Below are 22,943 nucleotides of genomic sequence, written 5' to 3' on the forward strand. Positions count from 1 at the left end.
GCCAAACCCGGGGGTCTTACACGGGGAGGGGGCTCAGACACCGCTTCCCCCTTCGGGAGGAGGAGGAGGAGGATGAGCGCTGGGGGTATGGGGAAGGGAAGGGAAGGGAAGGGAAGGGAAGGGAAGGGAAGGGAAGGGAAGGGAAGGGCAGCCAGTGTCCCTGCGGGCCCGCCGGGCTGCGGTGGCCCCGGGGCGGGCGCGGGCAGCGCCGGGTCCCGCCCGCCGCGGGAGGAAGGGGCCGGGCGGGCGGCGCATCCACCTGCGGGCACCTGCCCTGCCCCTGCCCCGCACCGTGAGACTCCTCCCCGGCTGCACCGCCCGCTCCCGGCTCCCTCCGCCGCCTCCCAGCCCCTGCCGAGCCCGGCCGCTCCCGCAGCTTCCCCCAGGTAAGCGCCGCTCTCCCCGCCTCGGGAAGCGCCTGGGAGGGAATCGCCGTCCCGGCCGCTGCGAGCTGCGCCGTGCTGGGTTTGGTTTTTAGCTGAGAAACTTCGCTGTGCTCTTAGGGGGGAGATGAGGAGGGAGCGCGGCGGTGTCTGGGAACCGCCGTCCTGCGGGGTAGGAGGCGCCGGAGGAGTGAAAAGCGAGAGGCGGCTCTCCCCGTGCCCCCCTGCTGTCCCCGGTGTCCCCTGTCCCCAGCCGGTGTCTCCAGGGCGAGATGCAGAGCGATAAAGTCGCGCTCTCCCGCGGGCCGGCGTGTAAGGGAAGCCGGGAGCAAAGGAGCAGGGAGGAGGTGTGGATGGGGATAGCTGGGATAGCCGGGAGCAAAGAAGCAGGGAGGAGGTGGATGGGGAAGCCAGGATAGCCCGGATAACCAGGAGCCAAAGGAGCGGGGAGGAGGTGGATGGGGATAGCTGGGATAGCAGGGAGCCAAAGGAGCAGGGAGGAGGTGGAAGGGGAAGCCAGGATAGCCGGAAAAACTGGGAGCCAAAGACACACGGAGGAGGTGGATGGGGAAGCCGGGAGCCAAAGGAGCAGGGAGGAAGGGGATGGGGAAGGCAGGATAGCCGGGATAATCCAGGAGCCAAAGACACACGGAGGTGGTGGATGGGAAACCGGGATAGCCGGGAGCCAAAGGAGCAGGGAGGAGCTGGATGGGGAAGGCGGGATAGCCGGGAGCCAAAGGAGCTGGAAGGGGATGGAGAAGCCGGGATAGCCTGGAACTAAAGACGCACGGAGGAGGTGGATGGATGGGGATAGCTGGGATAACCGGGAGCCAAAGGAGCAGGGAGGAGTGGGATGGAGAAGCCGGGAGAGCCGGGAGCCAAAGGAACACAGAGGAGGTGGATGGGGAAGCCGGGAGCCGCAGGAACACGGAGGAAGGAAGGGAGGAAGGCAGGAGCTGGGTGGGCGCAGTGGGGTCGCTGGGAGCGCGGTCCGAGGAGCCGCAGCGGGGAAGGCGCGGAGGGGCTCAGCCAGAGCCGGCGCACCCCGCACCGCTCCAGGTGCAGCTTGTCCATCTCTTGCCCTGGCGATGAAGGGTAAAAGATTGGGCAACCTCTTCAAGGTTGCAGAGAGAGTAAACCAGAGCAGTATTTAGCTCTGGGGCCTCTTCAGTGCGTATTGATGCATTGGGTTTCAGCAAAAGCGCTAATTTGGGGTCAAAGTTGGCACAAAATCAAGTGATTTTGGGAAAGTAACTTTTAGAAGAGCTGTACCGTTGCAACTTCTGTGCCAAAGCTTTGCATGCTGAGGTGAATTTAGTCCACACCTCCTCGCAGGTGGCTTTGTGTTCATTGCTTACCTGGACCTTGAAACTCAACCTCAGCTTCCTGGGTGGGTGGGTGTCTGTGAATTTAAGGGAGCATTGTCCCCTTGTCCTAAGTGGCCCTGTTTGTCCTGAGTTAAGTGACACTAATGTCTCCAGTGCTATAGAAAGAGCCCAAGGAAGCAGCTTGGATTATTTGCATCATCTAGGTAAATATTAGGTGGGGAAAGAGGTGGATGTTGTGTGTGGCATAGAGCAGTGAACTGGGAAAATGTGGCTTTTACCTACAGGTGTAGATGTAAAGCCAAAAGACAGGTGGGCAAAGATAAATGTTGATGTCAAAGTAGGACCTCATGTGCCTTTTTGTCTTTCTTCCTTTCATTCTTAAACTGTTAAAATTTATTCTGGCTCATGGGACAGTTAGCCTAGAGCAAATCTATCACAGTAGCCCAGCGTGAAATTGGAAATAAGTTGGAACTACGTTCCTGGATGTTGATGGAAAAACAAAGCAACACATTATTGTGGGATGCTGGTCAAAATATTTGCCTTGGAGTTGCCAGTCCTGGAGATATGGTCTTTTCCTCCTGTGCCAGTCCAGGGCTGGTCCTCACTGAGCAGCTCCAGTGCCACGGTGGTGGCTCCGGTGCCTGTGCAGCACTCCTTCCCCCAGGCTTTGATGTGTGCATCCTGAAACCCTTTCTGGCCACAGGAGCCTCCCCGTGGAGTGAATTCAAACCCCCTGCCAGCAAGATTTGCTTTTCACTCTTGTCTGCCGTAGACCTCTTAGAAGTGGTTTGCAGGTCCTCAGGACCTGTAGGTCACGGGTTAAAAATCGCTGAGCTGGACAGGGATCTAAATAAATCTGGTTTGTTAACATTGCTGGGTTTTATTTTCCTGCAGTGTGGGTACCTAGTGCTGCCTTATTCACATCACATTATTTGCAGCTCAAATATAGTGAAGAAGTGCTCCTGAGACGTTTATTTCCTTGCCAGTGACTTTCAGTGACGTAGACAGACACTTGAATTTAGCCAGAGGGTAATAGTCAAATACGAAAATGATTAGCAAACATGCTTCTGCCAGAAAGTTATTTGCTTATGCCTTGGAAGGAGGGCAAGGGCAGAACCTGGGATGTCATGTAGGGGAAGTAAGAATCCAAGGCCAAGCTGGCTGTTGCTGCATCCTCCAGCTCCTCCTGTGATCTGGTTTTGTGTGCTGTGGTTTGCAATTGCTGCCTGAGCAATGGGTCCATCTCCTACCATGCCAGACCCTCTGGTTTTTCTGGGCTCTTGGTCCTTTCTGGTTCAGAAATGGCTGGTTTTGTGCCACTCACCATCCACTCAGTGAAATGAGAAAAAAGAAAAGAGCCTTTCAGCCTCCCTCCTCACCCCACTGCTTACAAAGCACATGATGTACTTGTGGCACACTGAGTTTGAAATCAATGTCTGTTTGCAGACAGATGACAATAATAGTAATAATAATAACAAGAAAATTATTTGTAGTGTGAGTATGCCATCCTATAACTTTTCAAAATGTGACTGCTACCCTCAGAGATTTTTAATGCCTCCTTTTCTTTTGCACGTGGAGGTAGAGTTAGTTTTGGTTTCCTGGCTGGGGGAACATTGCTGTGGACTTCAGTGAGCCGCTGCTGATAGTGCTTATCAAGAGGCACTGTTTTTAACACCTCTTGATAAGTAGTTCTACAATAGAATGGCTTTTGAGGAGCTAATCTAGAATAGCTTCAAAACTATTTCTTAGGAACTGTGAGAAGGAGGAGGTTTTATTGGTGGCAACCTTTCAGGTAAATATTTGCATAGTCTCACAGAGTTCTCTGAAATACTTGTGATGTTACTGCACAGGCATGCTGAATAGAGCTCACCTCTGTTGAGAAGGTTTGTTGAAAGGCCAGGACACTGTAGGACCCTGATTTTGATGACTTTGAGATGTTTAGTCAATTTGTCTTTGATCCCTGCCAAAGGATAAATGGAGTAAATTAAAATCACTTTTTAAAAATCATCACAATAAAAATACTCAGTGCCATTTCCCGAAGAAATGTCTAGGAAATCTTGTTAATGAAATGGGATAAAAAAATCTTATCTCCTTTACTTCTTCATTCATAACTGGATTTTTTTAAACCTTTCTATACTTCATGTGCAACTCATTGTAATTTTTAGTACTGACTGTTAAACAGCAATCTTCATCATGTTTCTTTCCTCTTGTCCAGGTGACAAGGCAGGAACTGTCCTGTGAAATTGCTCTGTGAAAAGTTCATGAAAATGAATCTGGAATCACCTCTTTGCTTGTTTTCCCTCTTTTTAATTTTTTTTTTTTTTTTTTTTTTACTGCCCCACTAACCTTTCCTCCACACCATGGTTATGTTGTGTTCACGGTTATGTTGCTGAAACTTCTAGGTGGTCATAAACTGGTTGGAAATTAAAAAAAAAAAGATAAATAATATTTCCTTTCTAGCATCATCAATGCCATAATGTGTTGGCTTGCCCCTCTTTAAGCTTGAGCTTTGCACTGAAATTACTCCTTTGCTATCTCAGTGATTTCTGTTGGTTTGCTTGGTACAGGGAATTTTTTTGATAGGCTGCAGTGTGTTAGGTTCATGTAGAAAGTTTGGATGCTTTTATGCTTCCCCCTTTTAGATGATGAATTTGACTCCTTTCATTTGGGTTTTGACTGTTCTGTCCTCTTACATCTCTGTTTACATGTGGCTGCTTTTATGTAGGTCTAACTGTGAGGAGCTAGTTTGGTTTTTTTTTGTTCGGGGGTTTCTTTTTCAGTCGTTGATAACCATCACAGGGCTCAGCAAACAGCTGATGCTGTTTCTGCTTCAGGAAATAACCTGAAACACCTATTGGAGCAATATGTAAATCTGTAAATGCAGGAAGCAAGCTGTTGCCAGTATAACTCTGCCTTCTTTGGCCAGTTGAATTCACAGTGCTGAATTAGGATATCTGGAGGTACTTATTCCATCCTATTGACTTGGGCATGGAAACAGCCTATGGGGATCTCTGTGTAAAAGCTTTGGAAACCAATAAACAATTATGGCTTGGTGTGTGCTGAGGAAGTTATTCCTTGCATGGAGAGCCGGGGTAAAAGGCAGCAGGTCTGGTGTCATTACAAAATCCTGCTTAGACCTTTGGGGTTTCTTTGCCTTTGATTCTGTCTCTTGCCTTTTTGGGATGTTGGCTCCTGGCTAGCAAAGGACACAGGAGGTGTGAGGGGGCCATGAGCTGATGCTGCTGTAATGAGGCAAAATCAGGGTCTCATTTTTGCCCAAAATTCACCAAAATTCGGTGAGGGGTTTAGGAGCACGTGGTGGTGAGGACCATGTGCAGCTGAGCAGCACAACTCTCCATGGCACAGAGGGACTGTCACTGTGGCCGGGAGGAGGACAAGCCTCTGGAGGGCTGAGAGAGTCTGGAAAGTCCATTTTTGATTAAATAGGGTCTTGTCAAATGAAGTACAGACCAACTGTGCTGCAACTTTTGCTTAAAGACCTGATTTGCAGAAATCTGTAGAAAAACATAAAAAATGCAAAAAGCGATTGGATTGAATTTGTTTTGAATAATCTAATATTTTTATTTTTTTGTATTGTTGTTTGGCTGTGTTCCTTTTTTGGTTTCATTTTTAACAAATTTACTGGAATAGTGATGCCTTCCTTTAATCTTAATGACCCACGATTAAGATAACATGAAATTAACACTCCTAAGGCATATATAAAAATCTTGGCTACTTCAAATAGCAGCTGCCAGCTGAGGCAACACATTTTGCTTTATTCATCAGTGAACTGTGTCAGTGGTGGCTTTTTACTCTTTGTCACTTCTGTCATCAGAAACAGTGGCTTTTTTCCTGTACTTTGAGTTATGAAAGAAAAACCCACTTAGTTTGGGACCTTCTGTGTTGCTGGAGGTGTAAATGCTGGTTCTGCTCCATCCATACTGGAGTTTTTGAAATTTAGGGGCAGGACTGATGGGTCCCTTTCATTATTTGGGTGCACTTTTTCCAGAGCTAGAAGGTGTTAGCAAGCCAACCCTCAAAGCTCTGGTACCCTGTGACACCTTGAAGCCTGCTCTGGTGGGGGAACTCCATCCCAGTTCCCTTGCCTGGGATCTCCAACTCTCTTTAAAGGACTCCTGAAGTTTATTTTTTCAATTGCACCCAGTAAAGTGCTATAACAGCTCAGCAGACCTCAGGAGGAATGAGGGCAGTGAGAGGGAAGGAGAGCTGTACGTTCCCACTGAACTCTTCTGCACCATCAGAGTGGGTTTAGGACACTTTTAAATGGTCTATTTAAATTTGTCTGGTGTGTGAGGTGAGTTAGGGGCCAAAGTATTGGACTGAGATAAGGCAGACCACTCCCTTGTAGCTCTCTAGTTGTTGGGGAGTGTTTGATGGTCATTTTGCTTCTCCATGACCCATCTTCCTTATCAGAGAAGCTGTTGCAGTTCCCTTGATGTGTTTGTAAAACATTTTGAAGTGTGGGAGTGATGTGTGCTTAGGAAAACCAGATTATGTCATTATTGGATGCCACAGATTGATTTTTGCCTGAAACATTTGCAAAGGTAACAGCAGTTCAGTGATTTTGGTTTCCTGTAGTTTTAAAACACTGGCAAATATGTAAATATAATGCAATACAATACAATATAATACAATATAATATAATACAATACAATATATATTAATATAATATATATTAATATAATATAATATAAATATATATATAATACCATAAAATACAGGAACCTATGAGTTCCTGTATTTTATAACAGGTAAAGTGTTATTAATCAGAAACTGGATAGGAAATAGATTAACAAGAACTGAATTGGGAGTGATGGTGGAAAACCAGCTAAGCAAGAGAGAGATTTTTTCCTGAGTTCATTTGAAAACAAATAAAACCAAACCAAAACCACTCCCAGAAACTCCCAAAAAAGAGTGGGGAACACTCTTCCCTGTAAATTTGCAAAGCCTTTCAAATGGTAATATAAAAAAAGTATTGGGGATTTTTTTTAGTAGCTGTTGGCTTCCCTCAGGATCACCACTTCTCTCTGGTATCACTAAACTTCCTAACCCTTTTATTCCTTCTCCTTTTCAGAGAACAAGGAACAGAATTACCCTCCTGTGATTTATTTGTCTCCAATTCTGGGCAGAGCTGCACTTCCCCACTGCTGTGAAGAGCTGGGCAAGGATGGATGGGACATAAAGCAAAGCAGAAGTCCTGGAGCCTTAGTCACCAGTCTGATGGACTTTCAGTAAGTATGAGTAAGGCTCACCTGTCTGCCACACAAATAAGTGCAGTGGTGCATTATTTACATGTTTGCTAGCAATGATAAGCAAATACCAGCATCAGCCTTCCTGAAGTGTCACAAAGAATTGGCATGCTTGAGGGGCTGAGCAGCTGCTGAAACCTGCTTCAGTGACATTTGCAGTTCAGTTTTGGGTGAGATGATGCCTTGGCAGAGGTTCTAAAAAATAACCTATTACTTTGGGCTGAGTTATTTTGTGTTTTTACACAGCTGCAATGTGTGCAGGGTTTTGCTCTGCAAGGTAGAGAAATGTATTTCTCAGTGCAGGACTGAGGCACTTTCTAGGGTTTTTTTTCTTGTAGAGCAACATGAGAGGACTCAGTAGACAGCAGCATTTATTAGAATGATTTCTTGTGGAGGTGTATAACTGCCTATTTTAGATCTGCACCAGCAAACATTTCTGTATTTCTTGTGTCTGTGGCAATCAGTGGTTTTGCTCAACGTTAACGTTTAACTTTAAAATAAACTGCTGGATGCTTGAAACATTCAGTGCAGAACCTCTCTTTTACCCTGTTTGCAAAACTTTCAGTATTGCTGTGGCACAGTTCCCCTGCAGTGCTTCTCTGCCTGTTTTTGGTTCAGTGGCTACAACACACAGCCAAGAAAACAACTCTTTAGACCACGTAAGAGTGAGAAAACCGTGGCCTTGTGGGGGCTGCAAGTACCACGAACTGGTTGAATTTGTATTTGCTTATGCTGTGCTGGTTTCTGTGTCATAAACCTCAGAGAGACACTTGAGTAAGTGTTGAGAGAGGGCCTGGCCATGGCACTGACACCGTGTGGGTCCCTGCCAGGAGATTCTCTGACTCTGGCTCTGCCAGCCAGGGTGAGCACTGACTTGACCTTCTCAGTTTGTGCTGCCCTCGTGCTAATGAATGGTTGCCACTGTATAATCCTCAGGCTTGTATTGAGAGGCTGCTGAGATCTGATTTCATGCTGCACCTTGGTTTGTACCCTCTCTTCAAATACTTCCGCTTGGTTGGGAGTTTTGGTGGTTTTTTATTTGTTTTATTTCTCCCTCTCTGCAAATCTGGCCTTTTTCCAAAGGGAAAACTGACAAGAAAGCTGGACAAAGCCTCCAGTTGTGATTGTTTTCTTTTTTGTTTGTTTGTATAGGTTCACACTTTACTCCCCAACACTTGAATTGTTTCTGTACTGTTGACAAAGGAAAAATGACCTCTACTCTAGTAAGTGAACAAAATATTCACAATATTCCTCTCTGATTCTTTTCTTTTAATTTGGTTTTATTTCTTTACACGTGACAGCCCATTGAGTGATGTCCTGATTAACAAGTCTTTTAAAGCATGGACTATTTGTTGTGTTTCCTTTTTGGCAAAAAGGGCAAAAGATGCTGTGAGGCAGGTGTAACAGCTTTGAATTAACTAACATTTCAAGTGCTCAGATACTTTTAGGGGAGATTTATGCTTTTGAGCATGTGTATTTGATTTATTTAAGCTTGTTTTGGTGGGATAGGCTTCTAACTAGTTCTTAAAGCTCTTGCAGGATAAATATTCCTGTGGGAGGGCAGAGTGTGTCAGAAATAGCTTAGGTGTACCTGGTGCTGTCACAGCATGAAATGGGGCAGTAAGCATTTATCCTGGACCTGGACAAAGGCTGTTACTTGTCAGCATTTCTTTCTGTGGTGGTGCAGCCCACAGCTGTCCCTGCTGTTTATTTCTACCCTGCCAGACATCCCAGGGCAAGCATTAGTGCAAACAGCTTGGGAGGGCTGGGCTCAAGAGTCCTTCTTAGGCTGGGCTGCTATGGAAAGCAAGATCAGGAAACTGATCTTGCCAGAGGATTCCCAGCCTCACTCTGTGTTATTTTTACTATTCAAACCGTGAGGTTTTGGGCATGTTCTGTGAATCTCTCTGTCTGTGTTCACTGGAGTCCCCAGTAAGTGCTCTGCGTGCGGGGGGTGTATTTTACAGAGTGGGACTGGGAGGTTTTTGTCCTCGTTTCTCACTCTCTGCTGTTCCCTCCCTCCCTCCCCACGCCACCCCTCAGGGTCCACCACCGCCATACTACGAGAACAGGGGCTTCCAGCCAGAGCCCCCCTACGCTGCCAGGCCGGCAGCAGGTGCTCACCCCTACCCACAGCTCTTCTCCACAAACCCGCCCTCCGTGCCAAGCTACATCCCAAGGGTTGCCACCCACCAGTCCAGCAGGCCAGCAGCACCCCCACCCAGGAGAACCTGTGCAGCCAGTAAGTTTTGGGGGGGGGGTTTCTCCTGGTTTTGTGTGAAAACCCACAGGGAATATTTCTCTGTCTGCTCTGGGGTGCCCTGACCCCCAGGGGAGCACTGACTTTGACCCTCATCCATGGAGAAAGTTTCCCAGACTTCAAGACAGACTGGAATCCACAAAAGTGTGAAATAGATTTTACAGAGTAGTGTAGAGAAATTGAGGTTTTGGGGTTTTTAGTATGTTGTGGATGGAAGCAAGATGGAGGGCACAGGGTGTCATCCTGGGTTTCTTCTTCATGCTTCTTCTTCCTTCTTCTCCATGGGTTTGGGTGGCATTTTGTAATTGGGCAGAAAAGTCCTCATTGCAGCACTTTAGGATCAGTTATTGGGGTAAAAGGGAAAATAATCCAGGTGTCAGTTCTTCATTGGATAGTTTAGTCTTAAAAGCCCTTGTACCAAGAGATTGTTGGCCATTTTGTGCCTTCTAATGAAAAGCTGCAGAACTCACAGCAGTGAGACTGTTTTACTGATAAGAAATAATAAACACCTGAGTGTGAACATGAAACACCATCTCAAGTGCCTTCAATCCAGACCCAGAGAAACCCACAACTGGCACCCCCACAGTTTTGGACCTGAGATCTGTTGAAGTAAGATAACAAAGGAAAGGGACTTTCCCTTCCAAGCTGTGCATTGAAGGACCCACGTCCTTCATGCCTTTCTTCCTGTCATGAAGAAGTGACAGCTGGCTGGGGTGCTGGTGAAGCTGGGTCTTTGGAAGGAAGAATGGTGGAATGGGGAAAAGTCTGGCTAAAAATGACTGATTTTAATGTCAAATAAATAGTGCTGGTGGGTGGAAATTACTGATGGGTGGAAATAACTTTATTTGTGAACCTAATTTCTCTCCTCCCTGCTTTCACTTCAGGTCTAAGGAAAACCATAATAATTATATTATCTATATTAATAGTCATTTGTTGTGCAATTGCTGCTTTCTTCATCTGGTATTTTGGTAAGTTATTTTGTTTTCCTTCTTTTTAATTTCTTTTAAAGAAAAGAGGTCTTAAACTTTTCAAGTTAGATGCATCCATTCTCATTTTATGCTTTATTCTGAATTAAGGACAGAAGAGTCTTTGTTCCTTTTCTCCTAAGACATGAACTAATGTTGCTTCTTAATGGCTCAGTTTTGTCTGTGGGTTGAGTAGTTTTTTTTTTTTACTTCATTCTTTTTAATGCTGCTGTTACTTTCCAAATTTGAACTTCACTTAATTTCAGATGAAGGGAGGGGATTGCAATAAGTGTGCAAACCTTGACTGCAGGAGTGGAAATGGTCAAGATGTGTTTTGCTTTGCTAAAATGGGATCTCTCTTGGAGCAGAAGTCGTTTATATCCATTTATTTGTCTCTGTGGGGCTTTTATGTAAACATTGCATGAGCCCAGCCTGTCTCAGCACTCTAAGTTGTACCATGGATGTTTGCTTTGGAAATCATCCCCAGCTGGGGTGGCTGAGCTCTGAAGCAGGGCTGGACCAATTCTGTTCAGCTCAGGTGAAGTTTGCCTTTTGCTGTCTTAATTTCCCTTTCAATGAAAGCTGCTTTGCTAAAAAAGCAGGAAACTAGAAATCTGGTAGTTTTAGGAACCTCTCCTTTCCATTCTGCTCAGGAGAAGAGAAGGAGAGATCCAGTGGAAGGTGTCCCTGCTCACTGCATTGGGTTGGACTAAAATGTTGTTTAAAGACCCCTTCCAAACTATTCTATGACTTTAAGGGAGTTCATTTAGAATTAGTAGGATGACACTTTGTGTTCTTGGAGGCGGTTTTTTGACTCATTTTGATTTAAGCAGGGTGAATGTAATCGTGTTTTAAATGAGATCAAAAGTACATAATTGAGACACTCTCCTCCTCCTTTTCTACGTGTTAACACTTTGCCAGTGCAAAGCTGACTCCTTGCTGACAACTTAACGGTGCCTGATTATTCAGGGGAGTCCAGTGGCCAAAACCCAACCAGCTGCATCAGAGATTTGATCTGTGCCAAGGACAGAGCAATCCATCTCTGCTGGGGCAGGCTGGGTCCCTCCCACCTCTGGGTTTAGGAGCTGCTTCCAACGTTTTGCTCCATCAAAGAGGGAAACTCTGAGAGCTGGGCTGATGTGGGTGGTCACCAGTTGTTGTGGTGTTGTGGGTCCCAGGACGAGATGAGAGATGACAATCGACTCCAAGTTCTTAGAAGGCTGATTTACTACATTATTATATTGTATCATATACTAAAACTATACTAAGGAAAGAGAAAGGAGACATCAGAAAGCTAGAAAGGAATGAATAATAAAAACCCGTGACAGACAAGAGTCTCAACACAGCTGGACTGGGATTGGTCATTAATTAAAAACAATTCACATGCAACCAATCAAAGATGCACCTGTTGGTGAGCAACCTCCAAGCCACATTCCAAGCAATCAGATAATTATTGTTTACATTTTTCGGAGGCTTCTCAGGAGAAAAATCCTGGCGAAGGGATTGTTCATAAAATAGCATGGTGACCATGTGCAGCCTCGTGGCTGTGTTTCTGTCTCCCTGCAGTAGAGAACCACTGTCTCAGCTCCCTGATTGAGTGTGGCTCCTCAGGGGTGTGCATGTCCCCCTCCCAGTGGTGTGATGGAGTGAGCGACTGCCCCAACGGGGAGGACGAGACCCGCTGTGGTGAGTGACAGCAGCCAAGGGCTGGGGGAAACTCTGCATCAACTGCAGGAGCCTGGGGGAGCATTGCCCTGTACAGAGCTTGCCTAAGCTGCAACAAGGCTGTTTTAGCCCAAGGTCTGCCTTTAAAGTGGTTTGGGATGTGTGTTATGTATAGATATTCAGTTTGTTCCCAGCCCGATTGAAAAACTGAATAAAATGCTCAGGGGTTTGAGCTGCCTTGACTTTGAGTCAGTTTTTTAAATCTCAGTTTTTAATTTGAGCGGGGTTTGTGCAAAACTGGATCTAGCATTGTCTCTGGATGGAACAGTCAGTGGTGACTTCTCAGTAAACTTCAGGTGATAACAAACCTTCAGTCAGGCTTAGCTTTTTCCATGTATTTTGTATTCCTTGTTCTTTTCTTAGCTCTTCAACTAACTCATTTGTGTAAGAAAGCCTGGACTAATCAATGCTTTGAACTGAAAAGATGCCAAGGGAAGCTTTAGAGCTGAAGGTAGAAGGTGGGAACCTTGATTTGTCCATTCCAGAGGTCTGGCATCTTGCGTCGTGCCAGTGCCACGCTGGAAACGCCAGCTGTGCTTTAAATTCCCTCTGCAAACTTTTATTCAGCGCATTCTCCTGCAGGGTTGGCGTTTGCTGGCAGCTGTTCCACTCCATTTGGTTGAATAATGGCCTCTTGGAGAAGCCTGTTTCAATCTGTTCTTTTGCTTGAACTATTCTTTATTAAATTCTTGTGCAAGCAAATACATAATGGGACGTGGAATGTCAGAGCTAATTGCTCCTGGTTACATCCTTGCTTTACAATGCACTTCTCTGAAGAAATTTGGTGTATTAAGAGATAATAAAATCTCTTAATAATACAGATATTAATAAGATAATATATTTTTCAATAGACTATATTTTATTTATGCACAGTATGTAATATATTAAGAAATATATGGCTGCATAGAGAAAAGATCAAAAAATTTCATTATGGCAATCTTTCTCAGTGGTAGAATATAACAGAGAAATTTTAGCATAAAAGCTGAAATGAACGGATGAATCCTATCTTGTACCTTTGCTTTTTAAAACTGGTAGTTCTTATAAATTGCCTTACATGAAAAGAAGTAAGTCATTTCCATATTTCTGTCTACTGGCTGTTTACTCAGAATTTGAGTAGAAGGGAGGATTAAATTAACACCAATTCATATATGAAGTGGATATTATGGGTAACTACTTCTAAGCAGAGAGAGCAGTAATAATAGCATGTGGTGTTCTTAGTTTCCTTTTTTTTTTTCTTTTTCCCTTTCTTCCTTTTCTGGCAGTTAGACTTTTTGGACCAAATTTTATCCTGGAAGTTTATTCACCTGTCAGCAAATCCTGGTATCCTGTTTGCCATGATGACTGGAATGATGATTATGGGAAGATTGCATGCAAAGACATGGGCTACAGCGTGTAAGTGCAACCTCTGTCAGACTCTGCTCAGAAAAAGAAAGGTTAAAATGTCCCTCTTGCCATTTTTAATGTGGCTGAGACTTTGCTGTGAAAAATGTACTGGCAAAGGCATCTCTTCATCTTGCCCGGTTACATGAGGTGTATACATATCAGGTAAAAATATTATATAAATTATATTAATACTATATATAAAATATATAATATTTATAATATATATTTAGTTTAAATATATATATTATATTTATATAATTTTATATAAATGATATAAATAAATGATAGAAATATTTTAACCCAGTGACTGTGGCTGGGCTGCACCACCAGGGTTCCACGTTCACAAAAATAAATATAATAACCAAAAATAAAGATTTCTGCTGTCGTGTCAGAAGCTCTGGCTTGGCACAGCTCATTGTTATCACCTGTTTGAAAACTGAAAGCACTGCTGGGTTTCATGGTGGACTTTCTGTTTTTTAGGGATACATATTTCTACAGTCGTGGGGTACCTGACGTCAGCTTTAAGAGCTACATGAAGCTGAACACAAGTGCTGGGAATATAGACTTGTACAAAAAGCTGTACAGCAGGTATCTTTGGTTAATAAAAGCCTCTCTCCTTTCATCCAGGCTCTCTCCAGATGCTGGAAGAGGTGCAGCTTCTGCCTGCAGCACAATGCAAGCACATCTTCCAGTGGGGATTGCTGGAGGGAAAGAGACTTTGCCTTTAATCTGATTGCAGCAACAGTTTTTCCCTCTTTTTAAAAACACAGCTGTCATTTTTCCATCCTCCCTGTCCTCTTCTAAAAGAAAAAAATGTCCCATCCTCTGTGCTGTCTAGAAGGCTGCCAGGTCAAAGGTGTTTTTCTAAGGCTCTCTGACCAGCAGCAGGAGTTTGTGCATGGTGACAAGAGCTACAAGCTGCCACACATTCACAGCAGCTGGCACAGCCTTTTTTTCAGTCACATGAACACACAGCATGCAGAAATGGATCCTCCCTGTGGAAAGCATCATTTTTATTATCATTAAACCACTCTGAAGTGTCCAGTGTCAAAACCTGTAGGCTGCTGTGCCTGCAAACTCCCTGCAGCTCCCTTGTTTAGTTGTTCTGCCATGACTTCCTAAATCAGCTCCACTTTCTCTCTTCATCTTGCTTTTCAATAGGCTTTAAAACCTTTTGTGCTCATGCCTGCAGTGTCCCACAGGACAGTTTTGGTGAATGCAAGGCATGGTGGAGGCCAGATGGTGAAGAGAGGAGGGAACCCTCTGCAGGAAGATGAGGCTGAAGGCAGGGCATGTAGCTGGAAAGGGCAGAAAGCAGCTGGAGGGTGGACTTGGCTCACCATTTCCTTCACTGAGTGCCTAAGATGCTGTTTGGTGTTTTTATTTCTCCTGCAGTGGTTCCTGTGCCTCAGGAAATGTGGTTTCTCTGCGCTGCATAGGTAACTCCCCAGCTTTTGCAAACTTCTGCTTCCTCATGCTTTGAAATGCTCTGGCTGGCAAGTCCTTTTGGAACTGAGGCATTTATTGCTGCTTTTGCATGGGCAAATGATTTACCTCTGGTCCCCAAATCATGCAGTTTTAGGAGCAGGGTGGGAGAGAGGAGCCAAGGAATGCAGTGCATCCCCAGTTGCTTTTGTCTTTGCTGCCACTGGTTCCTTTAAATGACTTGTGGTGGAGCTCCATATCTGTCCCCCAGCACTGTGTTGGGATGTCTGTGGCACATTTGCTCTCCAAGATTCAGCAACTGGGTGGGCAATGCATTTTTGATGGTGATTCCTGTCCTGAGGAGTCTCCTGGCTGTTGGCTGCTTTGTTGCACAGCAACAAACAAAAAAACCCCCAAAAATCAACAACAACAACAACAAAAAAACCCCAAAAAATCAAAAGAAACCCCAGAAAACAAAAAACCCACAACAACAACAAAAACCCCAAAACCAAAAAAAAACCCCCAAAAAACAACAACAACAAAAAACCCCCAAAACCAAAAAAAAACACAAAAAAAACCCAAAACCAAACCAAACCAAAAAAACAAAAAAAAACCCCAAAAAACAACAAAACCCCCCCCAAAACAAAAAAAAACCAACCAAACAAACAAAAAAAAAACCCAAAAAACCCCAAAACCAAAACAAAAAAAAACCAAAAAAAACCCAAAAAAACCCAACCCCAAAAAACAAAAAAAACCACCCCCAAAACAAAAAAAAAAAAAAAACAAAAAACCAAATCAACCAAACAAACAAAAAAACCCCAAAAACAAACCCCAGTGTCAGAATGGCCAGAGACTCCTGAAAGGTGGGAAGAGTTTATGGTGAGCCAAGGGCAGCAGCTGCCAGGTGGGGTTTGCAATTTAATGGGGGTCTGGGCAATGGCAGACCTGGGATTTGGTGTCAGGGCAGGGGTTTGAGCTGTGGTGTGCCCAACATGGTGTGTGCACCCCTCTGCCAGGGGAGCCTGGGGTGCAGAATGCCCCTCCCAGCCCCCTCTTTGATGAACCTCTGTGTGTGCCTGACCTTTCAGAGTGTGGCCTGTCCAGCAAGAGCGTCAGCATCATGAACAGGATCGTGGGGGGCAGCGGGGCCGTGCTGGGGCAGTGGCCGTGGCAGGTCAGCCTGCACGTGCAGGGCACCCACGTCTGCGGGGGCTCCATCATCACCCCACACTGGCTTGTGACAGCAGCACACTGTGTGGAAGGGTGAGTCCCTCTCTGTTTCACAGAATTCCCAGAATCACTGGGTTGGAAGAGACCTTCAAGACCATCGAGTCCAGCCCAGCCCCAACCCCTCAACTGAACCCTGGCACCCAGTGCCACATCCAGGCTTTGTTAAACACACCCAGGCATGGGGACTCCACCACTTCCCTGGGCAGCCATTCCAGAACTTTCTCACCCTTGCTGGAAAAACCTTTTCCCTGCTCTCCAGCCTGGATTTCCCTTGGTGCAGCTCGAGGCTGTGTGCTCTGGGTGTGTCAGTGCTGCTGGAGAAAGAGCCCAGGGCCAGCTGAGCACAGGCCCCTTTCAGGAGCTGTGCAGAGTGAGGAGGGCAGCCCTGAGTCTCCTTTGCTCCAGGCTGAGCACCCCCAGCTCCCTCAGGGCTTCTTCACAGGGTTTGTGTTCCCAGCCCCTCTCCAGCCTCCTTGGCCCCTCTGGATGTGCTCAGTGTCCCCAGGTCCTTCCCAAACTGAGGGGCCAGAGCTGGGCACAGCACTCCAGGTGTGCCCTCAGCAGTGCAGGGACAGAATGACCTCCCTGCTCCTGCTGGCCACTCCATTCCTGATCCAGGCCAGGAGCCATTGGCCTTCTTGGCCACCAGGACACACGGCTGGCTCATGGTCATCCATCTGTCCAGCAGCCCCAGGTGCCTTTCTCCAGCCACACTCTCCCCAGTCCACAGCGTTGCAGGTGGTTACTGTGGCCAAAATGCAGGACTCAGCACTTGGATTTATTAAACTTCACCCTGTTTGCCTTTCTTCAAGCTGAAATGCATGAATTTATTCAATTCTCCCCACTTTCTCCCTTAAAACTGAATTTCTCCCCCCACCTGGCATGCAGGTGCTCGGTGCAGTGTTTTGTCTGTGTTGTAAATTTGAAGTATTAAGGGAAGATTGGTTCTGGAGGAGGCTGGCTGCAGCTCATCTGTCTGCTTTCTACAGGAAGCCTTATTTTATATTTTGTCTTATTTGCAAAATGAAATGGGTGATGTTGAGCACAAATACCCACCCAATTCGAGATGTAAACTCAAGGCACAAAATTTAATGCCAGCTAGTACAATGTTTCCATGAAGATGTTGAATTACACTGTGAGAAAACCCAAAGGGAACTCCCCCCCTCCAAATTCTCAAATATCACGCTGCTGTAGATATGATCAATTTAAAGGTGCCTGTGCCATTTATTTCTTCGTATCTTTTTGCCACAGGGTAGTAAAGTCCAAGTCAGTATTAAATACAGATTTATATCTATCCAAGGAGCACTTTATGTAGCCATCAACAAGAAAAATAGCTGGTGCTTTGTACATTTTTAACCTATAAAATAGAGTTGAGGGTTCTGTGGTACCCTCAGAAAGGGGAAAAATTTGTTTAAAAGGTGGCTGCTTCTGTTGGAGGGAAAACCCACAAAACAAAAACATTTTTAATGGTTGGTTGGCTGGATCACATTTGAGGCTAAGGCAAGGAAGAATATTTGTCCTTAACCTTGAGAAAGGAATGCAAGTGTGGATTTCTACCTGGAGATCTTATCCCTCCTTTGCTGTCTGGATTGGAGCTCTGCAGTGTGCAAAAGCTTTGGGAATGGCAACCAAGCTGCAGCTGGCACAAACCTGGTTTTCAGCCTGGTCTGGGTCTTTTTTTGGAGGTGGGGTGACTTTCAGGCACAACTGCCTTGGCACTTCTCATGGAGGGAGTTTTAACACTTGTGGCAAGTTTTCTATTAAGCTTTTGTAAACTGTGCTGGAGCACAAGAAGCTGCTTAAATAGCATACTTAACATTAAAAAAAACCCCACCAAAACCCAAAACCAGCCTAAAAAAAACCTCTGGTGGTGTTTTCAAGATAGTGAAATTCTTTCACTAGATCATGTTTTTACTAATTCTGGCTTCTGCTGATACCGGTGACATGTGAGACTTCAGAAATACCTGCCTGATCCCTCAGTCGTGGAAATCAAAAGGCTTCAGTGTTGCAGTCTCAGACTTAATTTGTTGTGCTGAGTGATTAAGGGGATGGACAGTGATACTGGACCCACTGCAAAGATTTTATTTAATATATTTTTGAAACTAGAGCCAAGCTTTCCTCAAGTTACATGTCTGGCAATTTGTTTTGTCTTATTCTTCAGAAATGGTAGTCAAATGCATGCGCATTTTTGGTCATACAAACATTTGACTACATGAAGACAATTTTTCTGAAGGTCCTGATCTCTGTCTTGTCACCACAGAATAAAACCTTGGGACCTTTTCTTTGTTCTGTAGGCGACTGTCTGACCCACACAGCTGGAGGGTTTATGCTGGGATTCTCAATCAGGATGAGATGCTCTTCAGAAGTGGATACAAAGTGCAACTGATAATTTCCCACCCAGATTATGACACAGACTCTAAAGACAATGATGTTGCCCTCATGAAGCTGGAAACACCACTGAGTTTTACTGGTGGGTATTCTGCTCCTCTTAATAAGGGAAAAATCCAGTGGCAGTGAGCACACCTTTTACAACTTCTGAATTTCATCAAGCAATCCTTGTAGACACTTATTGGAAGTACACAAAATGATCCTAGAGGCAGAGGGCACAGCCTCTGATTTCCTCAGCAGGATTTATTTAAATCTATGACATGGATAGGGGCTTTGGGCTCATCTCAAATAATATATTTTTACCTCTGAATGCTCTATGGTGCTTCAGTTTAGCCACTGCTTTATGTGCAGACAGCTACAGGTGCAGTGCTGATTAAATCCCAACTCAAGTCAGGTCAAATGATGGTCAAAAAACCCTTCAGAATTCAACATTACAAGAAGGTCCTTTCATAAAAGCAGATGTAGGTTGTTTGTAAGCAATCAGTACAAAATAGAGAACAAGCCATTATTTAAACTTGAAGTGCTTTTTGTGTACAGGCCCTTTGTGTTTCAGTGCATCATTTAAAGCTACCAGGAATAATCTGAAAGGGATTTTCTGCTGCTGAGAGCAGGGACATTGCCTGGTCTCCAGGTTTTTGTGCTGCACACTTCTTGTATATATCAGTACTGAATCCTGCTTGTCTTGTGATTATTTTCAGCAGATTTTTGCAAAGAGAATGCAGAACCTGTAGAGGTTTTCAGAATTTCTTCTTCGTCTTCTACTGCTCAGAAGAGCTGGTGTTAATTGTTCTATTTAACCTGACGAATTAAGGTAGAACCAGTAACTGCTTGTCCCTCACTTTGAGGTGGAGATGGGGTAGATTTGAGGTGGAGATCAGGTATCCCTCAGGGAAAGGGCAGCTGGTAAACTTTCTTCTGCTTCCTGCATTGTCTGCCTGCGAGGAATGCAAAGTACAGAGGGAATGCATGGTGTGTAAGTGGTGGCCATTTAAATTTATTTTGAGTTCTGTCTGAGCATCTGTTTTCTGTTTGTTTTGCAGAAACTGTGAGGCCAGTTTGTCTGCCCAATCCAGGAATGATGTTCCAGCCTAACCAGCAGTGCTGGATATCAGGGTGGGGAGCAGAATACCAAGGAGGTAAAAAGTGCCTTTGGAATATTTTGATCTTTCACATAAACTAGTCTTCTTCATCCTAAGAATATTGTTGCATGGGCTGATGGGGCAGTTTGACTTACATCTGTTCATACACTATTTTTTCACCCATTTTACAGCCCCCAATATTCTGTCTCAAAGCAAGTTTTGCATTCAGCAGACTGCAAAGGGACCCTCAGATCAGTGCTTTGGGCCATAAATACCCATCCAGGAGATAATTCTGTGCCTCTGCTGGCAGGGCCACCTCTCCTGCAGGAAGGGTTGCTGTGTGCCAAGCATGCATGTCCTGTGGATGTGGGAAAGGGCAGGAGCTGCTTCTTTCCACCACCTCAGGCTGAAAGAGAATAATGCAAATAAATTTGCAAGACTGGAAGAAGGAAAGGGAGGAAAGCGGTTTTTTTTGGTATAAGAAAGGTGCTGGGGGAGGACCTCTTGACCTCTTGTAGACTTCTTAAACTTCCATCTTACTGCTTCTAGGAAGTTTATTTCATCTTGGCTGCTGGGGTTTTTTGTAACAGCAAAGTAATGTGATGCTGATTCTGGTTTTGTCTTTGTATGTTTGTGCCTATTCCAACTCCAGGTAAAACATCAAATAACTTGAATTACGTTGCGGTGCCCCTCATAGAACGTTCCAGGTGTAATTCTGTTTATATCTACAATGGCATGATTCTGCCTACAATGATCTGTGCTGGAGACCTAGCAGGGGGAATTGATTCCTGTCAGGTAACTATTCCTAATTAATAGCTAATAATTGTATAAAAGATGTAATGATCTGATAATTTTTGTGGCCTTGCTAGTAGGTTTTTTTATCTATCTATCTATCTATCTATCTATCTATCTATCTATCTATCTATCTATCTATCTATCTATCTATCTATCTATCCTTTCTATCTATCCTTTCTATCTATCTATCTATCTATCTATCTATCTATCTATCTATCTATCTATCTATCTATCCTTTCTATCTATCCTTTCTATCTATTTATCCTTTCTATCTGTCTTTCTATCTTTCTATTTCTCTATTACAAATAAATCCCATTCTCCCCCAAAATTAAAAATTTGCATTACATCCACTTGGGCTTCTGGTTCTTTTGGTGGTGCATCCCTTTAAAGAGGAGAGCTTTTGTTTTATCATCTGAATGGCTGCCAGTGCTGAGTTCTCACTAAATTCCCAAGGGGGGTGAGGCTCCTTTTTAATGCTTTAAGGTTGGTTTGTTACCTGGTACTTGAAAGTGATCAAATGCTCCTCATAACTACAGCATTATTATCATTATTCTATTATTAATCACAGTGTTGTGGCTGTGAACAATAAAGCCAGTAATGCCAATCTTACTTAGAGGGCTCTGGGCAAATTATTTTCATCCCTATTGGAAGCAGACATCATTTAACACCAAAATTGCCACCATATTTGTTTTAGTGAGTCCCTAAATGGCAGGTAGGTTTATATTGAAACTAAAGCTGTGTTCCTGGAGTGAAATGGGTCATGTTTTTCCTGGTGGCTGTGTCACTAACAAGGTGTTTGTGTCCCCTGCAGGGTGACAGTGGAGGTCCTCTGGTGACTCACCACCACTCTGTGTGGTGGCTGGTTGGGGACACCAGCTGGGGCACTGGCTGTGCCACTCCCAACAAACCTGGAGTGTATGGGAATATGACTGTGTTTACAGACTGGATTTATAAAAATATGCAGGTAAAATATTCAGAGTTTTTTTCATAAATTTTAAAGCCCCACATCCTGAAACGTGGTTCTACTTAAAAAAAAAAAAAGTGATTTACATGGTAACTAAGCTGTTTTGTTGGGAAGCATCCAAGTGATTGTTAAGACAGAACCTGAACCTTTGTTTTCTGTTTTGTTTTGTCTTTTAAACAGGCAAACAGATGACAACACTCTCATTGCTACTCGATGTTCCTGAGGACAAGAATGAATGAAGCCATGGGGGCCTGGGATATTTATTCACTTTGTGGTTGATTTTATTTTTCCTCTTTGATTTTTCTTTTTAAAAGTAACATGAAGGATCGCACACTTGGTTCTGTGCTGGCTACAGTGACAGATCTTAATCAGTGAAGGATTATCACAATGAGCACCTTTCTATTCCTTGGGGTGCTTGGCAGAGTCATTCTGTCAACTGCTTGCTGAAATGTCTCTCTTTTGTTGAGTAACTTTCACTTGATGATCAGGCTTATAATGACAATTTCAATCAGAATTTAATTTCAGATTTTTGTAGCAGGATGCTGAGACAGTTGGTTTAGTAGTTTTTTAAATTAAATGTTAAGTAATGTGAATGTTGAATCTCCGAGCTGCTGGTTGGCAATTTTAAAAGAAATTAATGTTTTTTTAGTATAGAATTACAAAATGGTTAGGGTTGGAAGAGACCTTAAGGATCATCCACTTCCAACCCCGCTGCCATGGGCAGGGACACTTTCCACTATCTCAGGTTGCTCAGAGCCCCATCCAAACTGGCATTAAACACTTCCAGGGCTGGACCATCCTCAGCTTCCCTGGGCAACCTGTTCCAGTGCCTCACCACCCTCACAGGGAAGAATTTCTTCCTAAAATCTAATGTAAATGTGCCCTCTTTCAGTCTGATGTCACTAGCCATTGTCCTCTCACTCCATGTCTTTGTCCGAAGTCCCTCTCCAGCTCTCTTGTAGGCTCATTAGGGACTGGAAAAGGTGGTGAGATCTCTCCAGAGCCTTCTAGAGGCTGAGCAACCCCAGCTCTCTCGGCCTGTCTCCACAGCAGAGGTGCTCCAGGTCTTGGAACAGCTTTGTGGCCTCCTCTGGACTTGCTCCAGCAGGTCCATGCTGGGGATCCCAGAGCTGGATGCAGGATTCCAGGTGGGGCCTCAGGAGAGTAGAGGGTGAGGCATATGTATGAAGGGAATTTTTCATGCACTACAGTACAGGCACAGAAAATAAAATAAAAAAAATCACTGTCTATTCAGGTAGTTAAAAATCCTCAGGATCTCAACACAGCCGTCAGTCAAAGTCAGACTGGTGCAGTCTGGCTGCCTCAGACCTTACAAAAATGTGCCTTAAGCTGCTCTGAACCCAAAATGGGAGAGTTGTGGATGTGGGATTTGGAGAGGGATGTCCCAGGCAGGGATGCTCTGGACAGGGATGCCCTGGACAGGGATGCTCCAGGAAGGGATGCCCCGGACAGGGATGCCCTGGATAGGGATGCTCCAGGCAGGGATGCTCCAGGCAGGGATGTCCCAGGCAGGGATGTCCCAGGCAGGGATGTCCCAGGCAGGGATGATCTCGACAGGGATGCTCCAGGCAGGGATGTCCTAGGCAGGGATGCGCTGGGCAGGGATGCGCTGGGCAGGGATGCCCTGGACAGGGATGCCCTGGACAGGGATGCCCTGGATAGGGATGTCCCAGGCAGGGATGCTCCAGGCAGGGATGTCCTAGGCAGGGATGTCCCAGGCAGGGATG

At 44.9% G+C, this 22,943-nt stretch overlaps 1 protein-coding gene across 1 annotated transcript; it reads left to right on the plus strand.

Annotated features, from left to right (window-relative positions):
• The first annotated feature begins 349 nt into the window (after positions 1 to 349).
• Positions 350 to 22,790, plus strand: TMPRSS2 (transmembrane serine protease 2). Its single transcript, XM_066571688.1, has 15 exons — positions 350 to 386; positions 6,807 to 6,963; positions 8,134 to 8,204; positions 9,025 to 9,223; positions 10,126 to 10,209; positions 11,773 to 11,892; positions 13,194 to 13,323; positions 13,795 to 13,902; positions 14,710 to 14,753; positions 15,828 to 16,002; positions 18,264 to 18,439; positions 19,398 to 19,493; positions 20,089 to 20,231; positions 21,043 to 21,195; positions 21,376 to 22,790. The coding sequence occupies exons 3-15, from the start codon at positions 8,190 to 8,192 to the stop codon at positions 21,385 to 21,387; spliced, it is 1,455 nt and encodes a 484-aa protein (XP_066427785.1). The 5' UTR covers positions 350 to 386; positions 6,807 to 6,963; positions 8,134 to 8,189; the 3' UTR covers positions 21,388 to 22,790.
• The last annotated feature ends 153 nt before the right edge of the window (positions 22,791 to 22,943 follow it).

The sequence above is a fragment of the Molothrus aeneus genome, chromosome 2 (assembly GCF_037042795.1).
Source record: "Molothrus aeneus isolate 106 chromosome 2, BPBGC_Maene_1.0, whole genome shotgun sequence".
NCBI lineage: Eukaryota > Metazoa > Chordata > Aves > Passeriformes > Icteridae > Molothrus > Molothrus aeneus.

Bases quoted from the DNA above. Each gene is read 5' to 3' on its own strand.
- TMPRSS2 (XM_066571688.1), top strand. The intron at 11,893-13,193 runs GTGAGTGACAGC...CTTTTCTGGCAG, and splicing joins GGAGGACGAGACCCGCTGTG to TTAGACTTTTTGGACCAAAT. The intron at 13,903-14,709 runs GTATCTTTGGTT...TTTCTCCTGCAG, and splicing joins TACAAAAAGCTGTACAGCAG to TGGTTCCTGTGCCTCAGGAA.